Genomic DNA, 21495 nt, shown 5'->3' on the forward strand with positions numbered 1-21495 from the left:
GAACAGAGTTCCAATACTACAGACTAGGTAGCTGGGTGCGCCATTTTCACCACTCCTGCACATGAACATACACACCTACAAGCACCACAAAAATCCACCCCAGTAAGCTAAGCAGCGCCATCTAGTGGAGAACAGAGCCATTACTCTAAGTCATGCCCAAATGGGCAAACTTCACTCCTCAGGAACACAAGTCTCTCTGCCTGCTTAGTGCATAGACTAAAGCGCATCATAATTTGACTTCTAGGGAAAAATAAAGTAATTTCAGTTGTATGTCACTGTTCGCTGGTCCATCTATTCAATTTCCTTTCTTTTCTTTTTTGTTTCTTTTCTTTTTCTTGAATACAGAAAGAGAAAAAAATAATTTTTATTTCCAATTTTTGTTAAAAACACTTTTAATTTTTTCTACTATATTTTCTACTTTTGTGTAATATTTTCAAATTCTATTTTACTTCCATCAATTAATTTTAGTCTACTTCAGTGTATCCATGTATCAAAATTTCAAAGAATTTCCTTTTGTTTTTTTTCTTTTCGTTTTTTCTTTCCCCTATTTTCTCTAATCTATCAAGCCCCTTTCAACACCCAGAGTAAAAATATAGCATCATTTATTCCATTTTGTGTGTGTGTGTTTGTTTTTAATTTTTTAATTTTAGTATTTCCTTAATGTTATTTTTTTATTTTAATTTAATCTAATTTAATTTTAATTTTTTTATTTACCTCATTTTTTACCTCTCTGAGGGGAGAAAAGATGAAAAAACAAAAACAAATAAATAAAGACCAAAAGCAACAAAGACTAGAAAGGACCAGAGAACACCACCAGAAACTCCAACTCTACAAGCAACATAATGGCAATAAATTCATATCTTTCAGTACTCGCTCTAAACGTCAATGGACTAAATGTTCCAATAAAAAGACATAGGGTGACATAATGGATAAGAAAACAAGATCCATCTATATGCTGTTTACAAGGGACCCACTTTAGACCTAAAGACACCTTGATATTGAATGCAAGGGGATGGAGAACCATCTATGGTCAACAAAAGAAAGCCAGAGTAGCCATACTTATATCAGACAATCTAGTCTTTAAAGTAAAGATTGTATCAAGAGATGAAGAAGAGCATTATATCATAATCAAGGGGTCTATCCACCAAGAAGACCTAACAATTGTAAACATTTATGTGCCAAATGTGTCAGCACCCAAATATATAAAGCAATTAATCACAAACATAAAGAAACTCATTGATAGTAATATAATAGTAGGAGACCTCAACACCCTGCTCACAGCAATGCACAGATCATCCAATCAAAACATCAACAAGGAAACAATGGCTTTGAATGACACACTGGACCAGATGGACTTAAAAGATATGTTCAGAACATTTCATCCTAAAGCAGCAGAATATACATTCTTCTCCAGCGCACATGAAATATTGTCCAGAATAGACAACATACTGGGACATAAATCAGCACTCAACAAGTACAAAAAGACTGAGATCATACCAGGCATGTTTTCAGACCACAACACTATGAAACTCCAAATCAACCACAAGAAAAAAATTTGAAAAGGTAACAAATACTTGGAGACTAAAGAACTCCAAATACTTGGAGAGTAAATAACATCCTACTAAAGAATGAATGGGCTAACCAAGAAGTTAAAGAGGAAATTAAAAAGTTCATGGAAGCCAATGAAAATGATAACACCACAACCCAAAACCTCTGGGACACAGGAAAGGCAGTCATTAGAGGAAAGTATATAGCAATCCAGGCCTTCCTAAAGAAGGAAGAAAGATCTCAGATATACAACCTAACCTTACGCCTTAAAGAGCTGGAAAAAGAACAGCAAATAAAACCCAAAACTATCAGAAGACAGGAAATAATAAAGATTAGAGCAGAAATTAATGCTATAGAGACCAAAAAAAAAAAAAAACAAACAAACAAACAAACAAACAAAAAAAAAAACAGAACAGATCAATGAAACCAGAAGCTGGGTCTTTGAAAAAATTGACAAAATTGATAAACCACTACCCAGTTTGATCAAAAAGAAAAAGAAAAGGACCCAAATAAATAAAATCAAGAATGAAAGAGGAGAGATCACAACCAACACAGCAGAAAATAAAAACAATGGTAAGAGAATATTATGAGAAATTATATGCCAATAAAATGGGCAATCTGAAAGAAATGGAAAAATTCCTAGAACCATATACACTACCAAAACTGAAACAGGAAGAAATAGAAAATTTGAACAGACCCATAACCAGTAGAGAAATCAAATTAGTAATCAAAAATCTCCCAAAACACAAGAGTCCAGGGCCAGATGGCTTTCCAGGGGAATTTTCCCAAACATTTAAAGAAGAGTTAACACCTATTCTCTTGAAGCTGTTCCAAAAAAATAGAAATGGAAGAAAAACTTCCAAACTTTTTCTATGAAACCACCATTACCTTGATTCCAAAACCAGACAGAGACCCCACTAAAAAGGAGAACTATATACCAATTTCCCTGATGAACATGGATGCAAAAATCCTCAACAAGGTATTAGCCACCCGGATCTAACAATACATTAAAAAATTTATTCATCCCGACCAAGTGGGATTTATACCTGTGACGCAGGACTGGTTCAATATCCACAAAACAATCAATGTGATTCATAACATCAAAAAAAGAAAGGACAAGAACATATGATCCTCTCAATAGATGCAGAGAAAGCATTTGACAAAATACAGCATGCTTTCTTGACAAAACCCTCAAGAAAGTAGGGATAGAAGGATCATACTTCAAAATCATAAAAGCCATATACAAAAGACCCAACACTAATATCATCCTCAATGGGGAAAAACTGAGAGCTTTCCCCCTAAGGTCAGGAAAAAGACAGGGATGTCCACTCTCACCACTGTTATTCAACATAGTATTAGAAGTCTTAGCTTCAGCAATCAGACAACACAAAGAAATAAAAGACATCCAAATCAGCCAGGAGGAGGTCAAACTTTTAGTCTTCACAGATGACATGATATTCTATATGGAAAACCCAAAAGATTCCACAAAAAACTGGTAGAACTGATTCATGAAATCAGCAAAGTTGCAGAATATAAAGCCAATGCACAGAAATCGGTTGCATTCCTATACACCAACAGCAAAGTGACAGAAAGAGAAATCAAGGAATCGATCCCATTTACAGTTGCACCAAAAACCATAAAATACCTAGGAATAAATCTAACCAAAGAGGTGAAAAATCTATACACTGAAAACTATAGAAAGCTTATGAAAGAAATTGAAGAAGACACAAAAAAATGGAAAAAGATTCCATGCTCCTGGATAGGAAGAACAAATATTGTTAAAATGTCAATATTTCCCAAAGCAATCTACATATTGAATGCAATCCCTATCAAAGTAACACCAGCATTCTTCACAGAGCTAGAAAAAATAATCCTAAAATTTTTATGGAACCAGAAAAGACCCCAAATAGCCAAAGCAATCTTGAAAAAGAAAACCAAACAGGAGGCATCACAATCCCAGACTTCAAGCTATACTACAAAGCTCATCACAATCCCAGACTTCAAGCTACACTACAAAGCTGTAATCATCAAGACAGTATGGTACTGGCACAAGAACAGACACTCAAATCAATGGAACAGAATGGAAAACCCAGAAATGGACCCACAAACGTATGGCCAACTAATCTTTGACAAAGCAGGAAAGAATATCCAATGGAATAAAGACAGTCTCTTCAGCAAGTGGTGCTGGGAAAACTGGACAGCGACATGCAGATGAATGAACCTGGGCCACTTTCTTACACCATACACAAAAATAAACTCAAAATGGATGAAATACCTCAATGTAAGACAGGAAGCCATCAAAATCCTCAAGGAGAAAGCAGGCAAAAACCTCTTTTTGACCTCGGCCACAGCAACTTCTTACTCAACACATCTCCAGAGACAAGGGAAACAAAAGCAAAAATGAACTATTGGGACCTGCACAGCAAAGGAAACAATCAGCAAAATTAAAAGGCAACCAACCAACAGAATGGGAGAAGATATTTGCAAACTACATATCAGATAAAGGGTTAGTATCCAAAATCTATAAAGAATTTATCAAACTCAACACCCAAAAATCAAATAATCCAGTGAAGAAATGGGCAAAAGACATGAATAAACACTTCACCAAAGAAGACATCCATATGGCCAAACTGACAGATGAAAAAAATGCTCAACATCACTCATCATCAGGGAAATACAGATCAAAACTACAATGAGATACCACCTCACACCTGTCAGAATGGCTAAAATGAACAACTCAGGAAACAACAGATGTTGGCAAGGATGCAGAGAAAGAAGATCTCTTTTGCACTGATGCAAACTGGTGCAGCCACTCTGGAAAACAGTATGGAGGTTCCTCAAAAATTAAAAATAGAACTACCCTACGAGCCAGCAATTGCACTACTAGGCATTTATCCAAGGGATATAGGTATGATGTTTCCAAAGGGCACATGCACTCCAATGTTTATAGCAGCACTACTGATCATAGCCAAAGTATGGAAAGAGCCCAAATGTCCATTGGTGGATGAACGGATAAAGAAGATGTGGTATAGATATACAATGGAGTATTACTCAGTAATCAAAAAGAATGAAATCTTGCCATTTGCAACTATGTGGATGAAACTAGAGGATATTATGCTAAACAAAATTAGTCAGTCAGAGAAAGACAAATATCATATGACTTCACTCATATGAGGACTGTAAGAGACAAAACAGATGAACATGAGGGAATGGAAGCAAAAATAATATAAAAACAGGGAGGGGGACAAAACATAAGAGACTCTTAAATAAGAAGAACAAACAGAGGGTTCCTGGAGGGGTTGTGGGAGGGGAGATGGGCTCAATGGGTAAGGGACATTAATGAATCTATTCCTGAAATCATTGTTGCACTATATGCTAACTAATTTGGATGCAAATTACAAAAATAAAATTTAAAAATATTTTCCAAAAACAAAAAAATAAATAAACAAATAAACAAACAAATAAACAAAATGACTCCGTGTTTTGGGGTTTCTTATTCTTAGCTCCTTAACTCACTTTCCCTCTAAGACCTCTACACTTGTCATAGTTTAAAGGACCTGTTTGGATAGGAGATTCGAGTTCCAAGTTTGAAAAGTAGTTGTTCTATTCAGTCTGCCTTCCTACACATTGCCACCTTATATTTGGGCTTCTAATCTGTTTGCCCAATAATTCTGTGGGATAGAAGGCATCCTTTTGCTTTCCACCAACAGCACTTTAATGATGTATGTATATATATATGTATGTATGTATGTATGTATGTATGTATGTATATACATATATATATATATACACATACATATATATAAAAACACATAAATCTACAGAACACAAAGCAAAACTTACCTTCATAAATGAAGAATCTGGATACAATGTTCCTGATTTGTTGTATGCATACACAAGGAAATGAGGGTCTAAAAATGACCTAATTCAACGAAAGGAATGACACTTCACTGTAATAGTAATATAAATACAAGCAAAATCATGAAATTAAGCATAATTTACATTCAATTTTACAGTTTCAAATATCCAAAAATTAAATTGAGCCATCTCTCCATTATCTCATTTGCTTTCTGACAGCATGTTTTGTATATAGGAAAACATAATAAGCAGTATAATCAGATATCAGTAGGGACATCATAATGACATAGATCTATGTATAATAAAAACCAGGACTTCCAGATTCCCACAACAAATTTTCTTTAAGATCCGACCATCAGTAAATCTCAGGGCATAAATATATTTGCTAACAAGTAGCCATGGATTGATAAGAAACAAAAAATATATGCTTTTTCTGATAGTTTTCATGAAATTGTGCTGTGGTAAAAACAACCTCAGAATTCTCAATGCCTTAAATCAACAGTGAATGTTCTTTACATGTTTATTGTCAACTCCACACTATCTTCATTCTGGAACCTGGGAAAAGACATACCTCCTACCCGCCGAAACATGCTTTTCTTGTAGCAGAAGAGGAAAAGAAATTGTAGAAGCACACAATAGTTCTTAAAGCCTTTTTTAGAAGACTAGTGTTTTGCTCAAATTTCATAAGCTAAATGATCTCTACAGACAAACCTCACATAAATGGTACCAAAGTGAAATCTTACAAGAAGATAGCGATTCTTACGGAACAATCTGACACCATTATTTATTGTGGAGAGAACTGGGGTTTCTCAAGGATTCCAGATATCAAGGGGCAGTTCAAGGCCAAGAGTCAAAGAAGGACTAGAGCATTCACGGAGTGCATACTTTCACCACTACTTCTCTTTCCAGACCTCCTTCATCTTTGCTCATTCCTGACAGCTTTCTCTTTTCCTCAATTTAAATAACAAAACCAGAGGGCTTCCCAGAAAAAAAACTGATATTTATCACCTCATATTGCACACATATTCAAGGACATCCCAAATATTCTGGGTTGGTTTATATGCAAGTACCTAGAACACAAATTCTGACACAAGGGCAGAGCCTCATTTTAGCAACTAAGCATGGAAATGAAGGTGGTGGAAATGGAAACCCAGAATCATATCCCAGGAAAACGAAATTCAACAGATTTCTGAAAAGCATAATTAAAAGGAGAACATATTTGCAAATGACATATCAGATAAAGAGTTAGTATCCAAAATCTATAAAGAACTTACCAACTCAACCACCAAAAGACAAATAATCCAGTGAAGTAATGGGCAGAAGATATGAATAGATACTTTTCCAAAGAAGACATCCAGATGGCTAACAGACACACGAAAGGATGCTCAGCATCACTCATCATCAGAGAAATACAAATCGAAACCTCAGTGAGATACCACCTCACACCTATCAGAATGGCAAAAATTAACAACTCAGGAAACAACAGATGTTGGCAAAAATGTGGAGAAAGGGGAACTCTTTTGCACTGTTCATGGTAATGTACACTGGTACAACCACTCTGGAAAACAGTATGTAAGTTCCTCAAAAAACTAAAAATAGAACTACCCTACAACCCAGCAACTGCACTACTAGGTATTTATTGAAAGGATACAAAAATGCTGATTCATAGGGCCACATGCACCCCAATATTTATATCAGCACTGTCAACAAATAGCCAAAGTATGGAAAGAGCCCAAATACCCAATGACTGATGAATAAAGAAGAAGTGTGGTGTGTATATATATATATATATATATATATATATATATATACACATATATACATATATGTATACATATATACATATATATACATATATACATATATGTATATATATATATATATACACACACACACACACACAATGGAATACTTCTTGGTGATGAAAAGAATGAAATCTTGCCATTTGCAACAACGTGGATGGAATTAGAGTGTATCATGCTAAGCGAAATAAGTCAGTCAGAGAAAAACAAATATCATATAATTTCACTCATACGTGGAATTTAAGAAACACAACAGATGAACATAAAGGAAGGGAAGGAAAAATAAGATAAAAACAGAGAGGGAGGCAGACCATAAGAGACTTTTTTTTCAATGTTTATTTATTTTTGAGAGAGAGTAAGAAAGAGACTGAATGGGAACATGGGAGGGGCAGAGAGAGGGAGACACAGAATCTGAAGCACGCTCCAGGCTCTGAGCTGTCAGCACAGAGCCCTACATGGGGCCCAAACTCACAAACCATGAGATCATGACCTGAGCCAAAGTCAGAGGCTTAACCGAGTAAGCCACCCAGGAGCACCCATAAGAGACTCTTAAATATGAAGAACAAACTGAGGGTTGCCGGAGGGGAGGTGGGGGCAGGGGGAGAAAAGGGCCAAATGGGCTATAGGCCTTAAGGAGGGCACTTGTTGGGATAAGCACTGGGTGTTATATGTAAGTGATGAATCACTGGGTTCTACCCCTGAAGCCAATACTATGCTATATGTTAACTAACTTGAACTTAAATAAATAATTTTTTTTAAATAAAAGGATAAAAGTTTAGTTTGCAAGTTTATTCATCCTGGGTATAAAAGTATACTTTTGCTTCTACCCAAAACAACAAAGAAGTCTGCTTAGTGAAATAAAAAAAATACAAATGACCATTCAATGGAAAACAACATTCAATGTAAGGAAAATGAACAACAAAAGGGAAAAAGACAAAACTTCAAAGCAAGTTCCCTATGAGGTTGAATGAAGAAATTGATTACAGAAAATAATGATTATTTAAAGCAAAGTTAACAAGTTAAAAAGTTAATAGGCTTTCAAAGCATATCATTTAAGAAAAAAAATACTCAAACTAAAATGATGATGACAGTTAAAAATAATTTAATAAATGTCCCAAAGAGAATTTGTGTGCTGAGAACAGAATTAGAGGCCTAGCCAATAAACAGAACACATTTACTACCAAATAGGTAAAAAACACAGCCAAAATCTAGATGTAAAAATTATTGAAGGAAAACCTATACTATAAAGGGCAGATCCATAAGACCCTGGATGAGACCATATATTTCCATAAAATGTTTTAAAATGTGTATGATTTGGGGTGCCTGGGTGGCTCAGTCGGTTAAGCATCCGACTTCGGCTCAGGTCATGATCTCACAGTTCATGAGTTCGAGCCCCGCATCAGGCTGTGTGCTGACAGCTCAGAGCCCGGAGCCTGCTTCAGATTCTGTGTCTCCCTCTCTCTCTGCCCCTCCCCCACTCATGCTCTGTCTCTCTCTGCTTCTCAAAACTAAACGTAATAAAAAAAAATTTTTTTTTAATGTGTAATGATTTGAAACTAAAATGAAAAATTAAGGGGCGCCTGGGTGGCTCAGTCAGTTAAGCGTCCGACTTCAGCTCAGGTCACGATCTCGCGGTCTGTGAGTTCAAGCCCCACGTGGGGCTCTGGGCTGATGGCTCAGAGCCTGGAGCCTGCTTCCGATTCTGTGTCTCCCTCTTTCTCTGCCCCTCCCCCGTTCATGCTCTGTCTCTCTCTGTCTCAAAAATAAATAAACGTTAAAAAAAGTTTTTTTAAATAAAATGAAAAATTAAGGGATTTATTCAATTATGAGAACAAAAGGGACATTTGCAGATATGAACAGGTTTAGAAAGCAACCCATCTGAAGAAAATAATCTGAAACTAGTCTAACTAAACAATACAAACTAAACTAATACAATATTGCATAAAATTGCAATAAAAGGAAAAAATAAAAAGAGAGCAGAAATAAAACTTGGAAAATGCAAAAACAGTTGGTAGGTAAAGAAACTGAAAGCATTGGATTTACATCATAAATGTAAAAAGAATTTTTAAAATTATACAGGAATATTATAAATTCAAGATGTGAGTGACACAAGTGAGGAATCTGAGAACCTATGAAAGAAAATATGAGTATAATGATTATATGAATATTTCATTTTTTTAGCAATAAATCCCACAAACGAAGAAGACAATAAGTAAGCTGGACAGCATGTTTGCAACATACAGAACGTATAAAGAGTTAATATCTACAGGAAACAAAACTTCCCACAGATTGATCATGGGAAAAAAAAAAACAGAAAGAAAAGCAGAAGGATAAGCCATAGATTGAAAATAAATAACCCAAAACAAATGAATAGAAATAACAATAAAATAGCATTTCTTATGCATTAACAAAAATAAGTGAGTGAAGATACTTATTTTATTGAGAATGTAGAGAACAGAAATGTTTTTGAATTATTGGTGTGAGTGAAGACTGGTATAAATCCTTGGAAGTAAAAATTAGTAGCATACAGCACTCTTGACAATTGTATCATTTATTGCCCTTCAATTTCACTGGAGCCCAGAACATCATGGCCAAAGATAGCCACAATACAGCTTTTCTTGCTATAAATATATAGGTTGACAAATAACAAGTGAGATATATTTATTCGATGGCTACATATGTATTTACAATCAATGAACTCATTCTGCACAAATCTGTATGAATGACTCTCAAATAAAGATGTTATGAAAAAATTTGCACAAAAAGCACAGCCTCAAAACCAGAAACACACCCAATAACATAATTAGTATCTATTGCTCACACTTCTGGGTCAAGTGTGAGTAGACTTAGTAGTTCTGCTAATGGCGGCCGGGCTTGATCAATGGTCTGGGATTCAGCTGAATGTTGACTTATCTAGAGATGATTAGGGCACCTTGGCTGTGCCCCACCTGTCTCCATCTCCCAGCAAGTTGGCCCAAGCATATTCTCATGGGGATGGCAGACAAACAAGATGGAGAGCAGGAACGCAGGGGAGCTTTTTCAAACCTCTGTTTAAATCAAGTCAGCTAACATCTTTTTGGCCAAAGTAAGTCAGATAGCCATAGAATGGGCTACATGATTTGCAGGGCCCGTAGTGAAATTAAAATACAAGCTCTCTTGTTCAAAAGTATTAAGAATCTCAGGGAAGCAACAACAGAGAATTAAACCAAGTACAGAGCATGTCTAACCATAGAGTCCTAGAGGACCATACACCCATGAAGTTGGCCTTGCACAGATAAACTCATATCCAAGGGCTGGGAGTGGGGAGGCTGGGGTGTGATGCATATATTCCACCTCTTGATGATAAGAACTCAAAGTTACATGGCAAAGAGTGAAGATAAAGGCAAAGGTAAAGAATTGGGATCACTTTAGTGGTCCACCATATTAAGATAAATTATATAGAGAAGTATTGTGCCATTTATGTGTATTTAAAGTAGTACTCAAAACATGATGATTTTTTTTTTAATTTAATTTTATTTATTTTGAGAGAGAGAGAGAGAGAAGCAGAGAGAGAGGGATAGAGAGAATCCCAGGCAGGCTCAGTGCTATTAGCTCAGAGTCCAATGCAAGGCTCAATCTCATGAATCACGAGATCATGACCTGAGCCAAAGCCAATAAATCAAGCAAAACATGATTATTTTTATTAATCTCTAGGCATACAGATGAATAAGGATAAAATCATGACACTAGAGTATGTGTCAGTATCATAACTGTGATTAGCACTGGGGAGTGAAAGAACTATTTCTGGAAATTGAAATGATAGATTTCACTATTACCTGTCATGTACACCTTTTAGAAAAATAGATAAATAAAATGCTTACATGTGTGTCTTTCATGATAAGAAAGTAATTATATTATTCTCAGAATTTTCCTTTTTTAAATGTCTAATCCTTCAAAAGAAAAAAGCAAATATAAAAAATATTGGACTAATATAAAGCATGGACTTTGGGTGATAATGACGTGCAGGCTCATCAATTATAACAAATATATCACTCTGGTGGGGCATGTTGATAATGGGGAGGCTATACATGTGTGCGGGGAGGCACAGGGTATATGCAGAAACACTGTACCTTCCACTCAATATTGCTGTGAACCTAAAACTGCTCTGAAAAATAAATATTAAATTAGAACCAGGAAACAGGAAAATGAAAATAGTTGATAATTGTTTAGATACTTTATTTAGGGAAATACAAATTGACACAAAGATGCAGTATAATATTTTGGCACATCTTGCATGCTTTTGAAAATCGAAACTGCTACTGTCTTTTCAGAAACTGGCATTATCTCTCAAAATCCTAATATAAAATGTGAGTAATAAAGAAGGTTGGTCTGGACATTATACCAGTAACTATATGCAAACTGCTTAGAACTATGTCTGGTAATTGATATGTGCCCCATAATGTCAGTTACTTTTGTTGTTTTGTTGTTATCATTATCACTATTATTACTTTTATTCATACTTCCTGATCCAGAAACACATTTCTTGATATCAGGCCTACAAAACAAAATCTCTATTACATAAAAACACACATACAAGGATGTTTATTGCAGGCCTCTTTAGTGACAATCCCTGGAAACAACCTCATTACCTATCAACCTGCCATACTACAGATGTTAGCTGTTAAAGAATGAGCTAAGATATATATATGAAGCAAGAAAATGAACACTGTTATTAAATAAGACCTGCCAATCACAGAACAGTATTTCCATTTGTCTAAAAACAAACCATTTTAGTAGGTTTCTACATATTTTATTTAAAGGAAAGGTGAGATTTAGAATAGAAATAAAATGGTGGAAAGATACACACAAGGTTATTAATTGGTGAAATTGGTTTCTTCACAGAGTGAAAATTTAAGAGATTAAAAAAATGTTGGTGTTGGGGCACCTGCGTGGCTCAGTCGGTTAAGCCTCCCACCTCAGCTCAGGTCATGATCTCACAGTTCATGGGTACGAGCCTTGCATCAGGCTCTGTGCTGACAGCTCAGAGCCTGGAGCCTGCTTCGGATTCTGTCTCCCTCTCTCTCTGCCCCTCCCTGACTCGTGCTCTGTCTCTCTCTCTCTCAACAATGAATAAACATTAAAAAAATATTAAAAACATTAAAAAACATTCGCAACATTTTAAAAAACATTAAAAACACTAAAAAAAAAACATTAAAAAAATTTTTAAAGACCTACAGGCCAATATTCCTGATGAATATGGATGCAAAAATCCTCAACAAGATACTAGCAAACTGAATTCAACAGCATATAAAAAGAATCATTCACCATGATCAAGTGGGATTCATTCCTGGGCTGCAGGGCTAGTTCAATATTCACAAATCAATCAATGTGAGACATCACATTAATAAAAGAAAAGGTAAGAACCATATGATCCTGTCAATAGATGCAGAAAAAAAATTTTAAATATTAAAAAAAAATGTTGGTGTAATATCAAGTAAAATGCTTAAAATCATGTATATAATCATAAAGTCATATATAAAATGACAGCATGAACAAAATTCAATATGGACAAATAAAGCTATTGCCTTAATTGTTACAGTTGTGGCTATATTGTAAAGAGTTATATAGACTAATTTTCATCTATCTGATATACATTAACTTTACATCATGAAATTAGAATTTGGCTCAAACATTAGACTTAAAATCTCAAGATGAAAACTTGGAACTCTAGTCTGACTTGAATCACAAAGATGTAACATGTTAAATATAAGAGTCATGCTCTTGTTTAGGCTCAACTTAGGGTAGTGACTGTAAAAATTTCAGAAACTAAAAACAACTGTATGAAAAGAAGAATGTCTACTTACTGTTTTTCAAGGTGGAGAGTGTATATTTTCTGGTCAATTTTGATGGCATAAGTGACCTACAGCAAAGTATTCAGAGAGAACGTAATTATTAGAAATCAAAATTCTTAAAATTTATTTACTCTTTCATATAAACATAGATCATATCACACATGTCTCAAAATAACATATGCATATATAAGTATATTGCTATCTTCTCTCCATCTTGGAATATATGACAGAATTAACCATAATTAAATTTCAATGAAATCAAGGAGTCTAAATCTGTTTCAAAACTAAGAGCATTAGTCATTAACATTTATTATCATAATGAAATTTTAATTTAAAATGGTACATTTAGAAATGTTGAGTAATCTTGGAAGAAACCTGAATTTCATTATCTTTTCTCTACTTTGCAATTTCTACCCCAAATAAATTGAAAATTAAATACAACATGGGTCCCCTTTTAAGATGATAGGAAGCGTCCCCAAGCTGTCAGAAGTGCTACCCACAGAATCTTCATCTCCCTGTCCTCTTTAGGAATTGCCTCAGCTGAAGAGGGTCACCTCACACCAACTCACAACTTTCTGATACAGCCCCCATTTAATGAGAAGCCCCGTCATTCCAACTCCAGATCTTGATGGGCCATGCCAGCTTCACACTTTGTTGAGACTCAGTTGAGTCTCTGTCTCCCCATTCCTGCTTCTTCTCATCCTTTCCACAGGCGCTCATCACAAGAGCATACCTGCCTTCATGAGAATCCTCTCAAAGACCACATCCCAAAGAATCCAATTTGTGACATTATCATAAAACATACACATGGTTAATTTCCACATTTGCAAAATGTAGAAAACATGGGGAAAAATGTGAATTTTGCTATTGAGCATGGTTGTCATTGGGTACAGTTTTCTGCATAAGTCATTTTAAACCTTCTATAGTGTTCTGTCTTTTATAACTTACAACTCTTGAAAAAGGTGTGTTGACATCTCCCCAAATTATTGTGACATTGTTTTTCTCCTTTTAATCTATAGTTTTCTTCAGTACATTTTTTGAATCTTTGTTGGTGGGTGCAAAGAGGAATAAAATTTACAAAATTGCAAATGACTGTAAAGTATGCCTCTATGTCATTTCAGAATATGACTTGAATTTGGGGTTGTAATTTCTTCAATCTCATCTATTATTGTTTAATATCCATTATGACTTACGATTTCTTCTTCAACCCATGAATAATGTAGAAGTGTATTTTTAAATTTCCATATACATTTTAAATTGTTTTAAGATTTAACTTAATTGAATTGTTACAAGATAAATACTGTATTGTCAGAATTTGATATTTTAACATTTTTTCCTTGTTTTTGTCAATTTTGTTGAATTATCTGTATATTCTTGAGAAGAATGTGCATTATTTACTATATAGTTGAATTACAGCTGGATTAGAAAAACACTACCTTTATTTCTGGAGTTGCCTACAAGTCTAGATGTTCTGACTCTCTGTTGAGACAAAGACAGTGAGGTTTATAGGGTACTTTTTAAGGTTCAAAAACTCTTTTGACTAAAGTTAACTTCTTTAATGTTTCCCTAACCAGTTTGACAAGGTTGGCTTGGCTACTTAAAGCATCACTGAAAGCTTTTTAAGGAGTCCTCCGAAAGCCAAAATTCCTACCATAAGTCTCATTATTTCAAGCCAGAGACTCAACATGTTCTAGGAACGCAGAGACTGGGTTCATATGAAGCTCACTGTGAGTGCTTCTGGAATTCCTGATATTTGCCTGAATTCTCTTTCTCTTGCTGCACTATATGCTTTGCCATTAAATAAAAGCCTTATGGTGATATCCCATAGAGTTTAGTGAGTCCAAACAAATAGCAGAGAGGAAAAAACAATATATTCAATTTGATGGGTTCACTTCTATATAAACCCGTCAAATATTTTTGTTGTCCAAATTGTCTTTATGAATCCCTTTATGATTTGTAAACCAACATTTGAGAAAAACATTTTAAGATATCACTATGAAAATGGATTTGAAAAATTCTTCCTTTAGTGTAATCAGTCCTTATATGTGAGAGCATTTTTCTAAAAACATACAAATTTAGAACTGTTATATATTCCTAGTGAACTGAATATTTTATTAAGTAGCATGCTTATCTCTCATAATGGTGTGTGGGTATGTGTACTAAATGTTGGTTTTCTCCCGCTTTTGTCATGGATACTCGTGTTTGCTTTTGGTTAGCATGTTCCCAGTATATGTCCTAAACATTTTAAATTCTCTGGGTATTTGTTTGGGTGTAATAGCTTTCATGAACACATAATTACTGGATTGTGTGTGTGTGTGTGTGTGTGCCATAAAAGGAGACAAACAGACCACTCAGTCTATAAAACCCACCCCAGCGTCTAACAGTTTTCCAGTTGACAATTCAATGCTCCTCTCAGATATTGCTACAGAGGTTCCAATCCTTGGATTCCTATCATATTCCCGTGTGTCTTTACATCAACACATCTTTCTTGAAAACAAAGTGTCCTAACCAAAACTAATACATAAAAAAAGGGAAGACAAGGGGCACCTGGGTGGTTCAGTTAGTTAAGCGTCTGACTGCTGGGCTCAGATCATGATCGCACAGTTTGTGAGTTCAAGCCCTACATCGGGCTCTGTCCTGACAGTTTAGAGCCTTCTTGGGATTCTGTGTTTCCCTCTCTCTGTCCCTTCCCTGCTTTTTCTCTCTAAAATAAATAAAACTTTTTTAAAAAGGGAAATCAAAATCAGTAAGAAATTAACAAGAAAAAAAAGATTCAAATAGGCAATATATGTAAAAGCATCTTAAGACTTAATTTAAAAATGCCAATTAAAAGTGAAGCATTCATTATACTTATCACATTGACAGGAACGAGAAGCCGGGAGTGCCTGGGTGGCTCAGTTGGTTGAGCATCTAACTCGATTTTGGCTCAGGTCATGATCTCACAGTTTTGTGAGTTCAAAAACCACATCAGGCTCTGCACTGACAGCACAGGGCCTGCCTGAGATCCTCCTTCTCTCTCTCTCTCTGCCCCTGCCCCGCTCACACTCTGTCTCTCTCAAAATAAATAAACTTAAAAAAAAAAAAAAAACAGGTATAAGAAGTCTGAACCAAGCCTGCAAAAGCCCTCAAGAAGCATCATTATTCTTTGTTAATGAAAGTTAACTACAATAAAACTTTTCTGATAGATATTTTGTAATACGCATCATTTAAAAAAAATTTTAATGTTTATTTATTTTTGAGAGACAGAGCATTAGCAGGGGAGGGGCAGGAAGAGTGAGAATCCAAAGCAGGCTCCAGGCTCCAAGCTGTCAGCACAGAACCCAACACACGGCTCAAACTCAGGAACCACAAGATCATAACCTGAGCCAAAGTCAGACACTTAACCAACTGAGCCACCCAGGTGCCCCTGCACCATTTTTTTAAAATGGCTTGCCCATTGATCCTATGGAAATGACTACCAAGAAGGTTTATAAAACTACATGTTTAAATCTGACAAACAATGTTACATCCATATGTGAATGGCTATGAAAAATGACAGTTTTATTTATTATCATAAAAGTATATTCTAACTTTATAAATAAATTAAAAGCCAATTATCACACTCATATATTATTACTAAAATTATATGTGCAGGTGTGTGCATATCTCTAAAAATTCATTCAGTTCAAATTTACTACCTTTAGAAACTGAGGCGGACATTCACTTTCTGAACAACTCTGTCCTGTCTAGACTTAATTTTACAATGTATTTGCTTTACTTTTTAATCAGATTTAAAATAATATCACTTCTATTTTAACAAACATACGCCTACATACGCAAATATAGGCATGAAGAAATTATATATTGTCATTTAAAAAAATTTTTTAACGTTTTTATTTATTTCTGAGACAGAGAGAGACAAAGCATGAGCAGGGGAGGGGCAGAGAGAGAGGGATACATAGAATCTGAAGCAGGCTCCAGACTCTGAGCTGTCAGCACAGAGCCCAACGCAGGGCTCCAACTCACAGACTGTGAGATCATGCCCTAAGTCAGCCGCCTAAACAACTGAGCCACCCAGGCACCCCATATATTGTCATTTTAAACATTATGTTAAATAAATTAAATAAATAAATAAATAAATAAATAAATAACATAAAAAGTTATGTTAAATAAAAAGTAAATGTTAGTGTAACCTCATTTACACAGGATAAATATTTAAATATACATATTCTGTTAAAAAAAAAAAAAAAGTCCAGTAGGCTATATATATCATTTTGTGTGATAGGGATTTGGGGCACTTTTTTCTGAGTCTGTGTTTTAAAAATGATTCATAACGTTCATTGGAAAATGAGAAAAATCAAGACACAAAATTTCAAAGGAATATGTGCATGGGCTGATTTGGGTCACGCAGTCCAGTAAAAATAAAGCACTCAAAAAAGAAGTGATTTCTTAATTACATGCGTTTCTGAAACTTCACCATCGGTGTTTGTCTCTATCTTCCGTGGCACTGTTATTTGTAGAAGTGATGTTTCAGGATCTACAGTAAGGAAAACACCTGTAAGCATTCCCCAATGCCTGACAGCATCCTCATTCTTCAGTGGTCCTGTCACATCACATCACTCTTTGAACTTCCACGAACTCTCTCTCTCTCTCTCTCTCTCTCTCTCTCTCTCTCTCACACACACACACACACACACACACACACACACACGCAGGTACGTTCCCACCACGGAATCAGACTTTGTGCATTCCAGAAGAGGCTACCTAGAAATGGGACGTGACCCTACCACCTTCCAGAGACACTTTGGGACTTGCTGACCTCAGCCCCAATAGGTGAAGAAGAGCTGCTCTGGAGGCCCCACCTCCCAGAAGCTGCTCGCCCCCTCCTCCAAGTGCAGGGTCAGGCACGTGAGGACAACTGTCCCAGTCCTGTTCTGAGCCCTCCCAGCAGCAGGCCCCGCAGGATCCTGACTCTAGGCGGGCTCTGACAGCACGCAGGGCTCCCCCCACCCGGGCACAGGGTTCAGGAGCAAGCTTCTGGAGCCCGCCACGCCCACAGGCTCTGCGACAGGTGACCCTCTACGGAGCAGGTCCTACACTCACGATGGCCGGCGGAGGTCAGCCGGCCCAGGCCTGAGAGGATCAGCAGGACAGGCAGCATTGCGCGTCCTGCCGGCCCTGCCACGGTGATGGCGGTTGGCTGCGGAATGGCGGCCGCTCGCGCGCTGGGCCCTGAGCTCCGGGCCTGCAGGGAGCGGGGGCAGAGCCGGCGGCGCGGGCAGGGCAGGCAGCAGGGCGATGGGGGAGGGGTCGCTGCTGTTCCTCACGCCCCGCCCCTTCTGCTGACCTGCGGGCACAGCCGCAGCTCCAGGCGCCCACCCACCGCCCTCAGGGCTGTGGAGGCACAAGGCAGCCTGGCTTGGTGTACAAGTGGGTTTGGGCTTGGGCTTTATTTTCCAAATGCGGATATTTGAAACACATTTAGGGATTACATAAGGGTCAAAGTGAAGTTTTCTCCTTTGGAAATGGACCATCTGCTGGTGAAGTGCTTGGCTGTATCAGTGGTCCACGTGATCATTTTCTGGCACAATGACTGAATTACTTTAGTGGAGAAAAACAAAATGGAAATTCACAATATGGTTAGTAGCAGACGGTTGCATGTTTTAACCGTGGCTACTGCGGTATTTCTATTTTAAGTCTCAGGTCGAAACAAACACACGTGCACACACATAAAGAGTGTAAAAAAATCGTATAAATAAATTCTTCTATCGTAGATAACTTTGTTTCTTAGAAAACCCTTTGGTTAAGGAAATTAAGTAAAAGTTAAATATGAAATGGTGTATGCAAGTGTTTTAATCCCTCATTATGGATTAGCAGTTTAAGTATCAGACCAAAACCAAAAAACAAATCACAACTGTGAAATCCTGTAAGAACAACTTTATTTTCCCATTATTTTATTTATTCCATTGTGAATAACTTGGCTTCTTGGAAAAATCTGTGGCTAGTAAAAGGTTAAATGTAAACATTTTCCCCATTGGTATGACATTCACACATGAAAACGGAATAACTTGGAAAGAAATTTCATTTTTTGGCTTAATATGCAAGTTGATGACTTGCATGATTTCAGTTTTGCCAGGACTTTTTTGCCAGACAATTCTCAAGTTGTCCTTCCATGGAATACTTCTCCTCACATTCCTTAAATACAATATTTATCCACAAAACAAATGATTTTCTCAATTTGTAAAAAGAAAAAAAAATGTAACGGAGTATAGCCTTTTAAGAATATATATATATACCTTTTTCATATTTTTCCTAAAACTACTTTTAGTGTCTATTTATCAAGAAAATATTGGTACAGGTAACAAATGGTAACAAAAGGGATTTAACTTAAAAATAGCAATTTTGCATATTTCACTAAAGTACTTATAGCCTAAGCATTTAGTTTTATTGTGGTCCTTGGTGTATACTGTATTCATTTAATGTGCTTGAATGTGTCTATGTACCTTAAAATTAGTATTTCATCTTTTTGTCAAATTATATAAAAAATGAGGGAATTAACATATCAAAATTATGTTGCTCTTAAAGTAAAATTTCTCCCTGATTGTCTATAACCTGATAAAACCAAAAGGGAAATATATACTTATTATCTAAATTCATTACTGTATTTGCATTGTTGGTATCAATTGCTAATTTTTCTGGGCATGATTCATAGGCATTCAAGTCATTTGAATTTAATTCAATAATTTTTATATGCTTATTACAAGCCTGAAACCAGGCAGATATCAAATTATGTGTGACACCATCCCTATCTCCAAGTGCCTCAGAAACTAACAGAAAACTGAATGTGTATAAGAGATACCATAGCTAGAAATAAAAAATTCTTTGGGAATAAAGCTAATATAATTTTGTTTTCTTTACAGATATCAAGTGAACCTAGAGGTGGTTATAACAGTTGAGATGTGAGCCATATAGATTTGTATGGTTGTTAGTGAAGTTTAGGACTTTATTCTTAAATATATCATCCAAGAGTTTTACTGAAAATAAATGATGGATTTTGTGTTAGAATGATAACTTGTAGGGGTTCCTGGGTGGCTTGGTTGGTTGAGCATCTGAATTTTGATTTCAGCTCAGGTCATGATCCCAGGGTTATGGGATCAAACCCTGAGTTGGGCTTGGTACTGAGCATGGAGCCTGCTTAAGATTCTCTCCCTTTCTTCCCCTCTCTGCTCCTCTCCCTTGTGCTCTCTCTCTCTCTCTCTCTCTCTTTCTCTCAAATAAAAAAAAAAAAGATAACTTGTAATAACTTGGGGATGGTAAGATTAAATAATGACAACTGGAAGCAATAGGTTCATTGAGGGGAATTTTTTTTTTGAAGGGAATTTTACATAGCTTAGGTCAAAAATGTTCTCAGCCTAGGATTAGAGTGGGAAGAAAAATAAAAGTAGTAAAAATACCAGAGAAATATTTAGGAAGAAAAATCAGTTTGCTGAATAATTTAATGTGGAAGTTGATGAAATTGTTGAGAAGACTAAGCCACTGGGATGAGAGGGGCACCAATTTTGTTTTTTATGGCCTTCTTTATAACTTTTAAGAAAATTACCTTCAGTTATCATTTTCTTTAATTTTTTTAATGCATGTTTATTTATTTGTTTATTTATTTATCTATTCAGAGAGAGAGACAGGGAGAGAGACAGAGTGTGAGCAGGGGAGGGGCAGAGAGAGAGGGAGACACAGAATCCGAAGCAGGATCCAAGCTCTGAGCTGTCAGCACAGAGCTCAAACTCACAGACTGCAAGATAATGACTGAGCCGAAGTTGGATGCTTAACCAACTGAACCACCCAGACGCCCCTCAGTTATCATTTTCTTAAGTTTTTGTTCAAATTCCAGTTAGTTAACATACAGTGTAACATTAGTTTCAGGTGTACGATAGTGTACACACAAGTGCACTCCTTAATCTGTATCACCTATTTCACCCATCCCCACCCATCTCCATTTTGGAAACCATTGCTTACAGTTAAGAGTTTGTTTCTTTTCTTTTAATGTTTTTTCTTTATTTTGAGAGGCGGGGAAGAGGGGCAGAGGACGGGAAAGAAAATCCCCAGCAGGATCCACGTTCAGCAGGGAGCCTGAGGCGGGGCTTTATCTCACAGACCTTAAGATCATGGCCTGAGCTGAAATCAAGAGTCACCCCAAAAGTATGTTTCTTTGTTTGCCTCTCTTTTTCTCCTTCTGCTCATTTGTTTTGTTTCTTAAATTCCATGTATGAGTGAAATCATAAGGTATTTGTCTTTCTCAGACTGACTTATTTCACTTAGCATTATACTTCCTAGCTCCATCCACATCATTGCAAATGGCAAGATTTCATTTTTTATGGCTGAGTAGTATTCCGGGTGTGTGTGTGTGTGTGTGTGTGTGTGTGTGTGTGTGTGTGTGTAACACTTCTTATTTATCCACTAATCAGTTGATGGACACTTGG

The 21495-nt window shown here is 36.3% G+C and overlaps 1 protein-coding gene across 5 annotated transcripts in view; it reads right to left on the reverse strand.

The window, feature by feature from the left end:
• Nucleotides 1-18256, reverse strand: part of LOC112858927 (A disintegrin and metallopeptidase domain 3-like) — a 160656-nt gene extending 142400 nt beyond the window's left edge. The window contains exons 1-4 of one of the 5 annotated variants that reach the window (XR_015250075.1): nucleotides 18116-18235; nucleotides 17476-17555; nucleotides 13052-13107; nucleotides 5392-5470 (exon numbers count right to left, since the gene is read on the reverse strand). Coding sequence is in view for 3 of the 5 variants with exons in the window: in XM_086703644.1 (XP_086559770.1) it covers nucleotides 5392-5470; nucleotides 13052-13107; nucleotides 17476-17555; nucleotides 18116-18179 (279 nt within the window). In the remaining 2 variants the exon portion in view is untranslated. Of the gene's footprint in view, nucleotides 1-5391; nucleotides 5471-13051; nucleotides 13108-17475; nucleotides 17556-17837; nucleotides 17963-18115 lie in introns of those variants that run through there. The other 4 variants (XM_086703646.1, XM_086703644.1, XM_086703645.1 and 1 more) reach the window with 4 other exon arrangements.
• Nucleotides 18257-21495: the final 3239 nt, after the last annotated feature.

The sequence above is a fragment of the Puma concolor genome, chromosome B1 (genome assembly GCF_028749965.1).
Source record: "Puma concolor isolate L17-30 chromosome B1, mPumCon1.1.hap2, whole genome shotgun sequence".
NCBI lineage: Eukaryota > Metazoa > Chordata > Mammalia > Carnivora > Felidae > Puma > Puma concolor.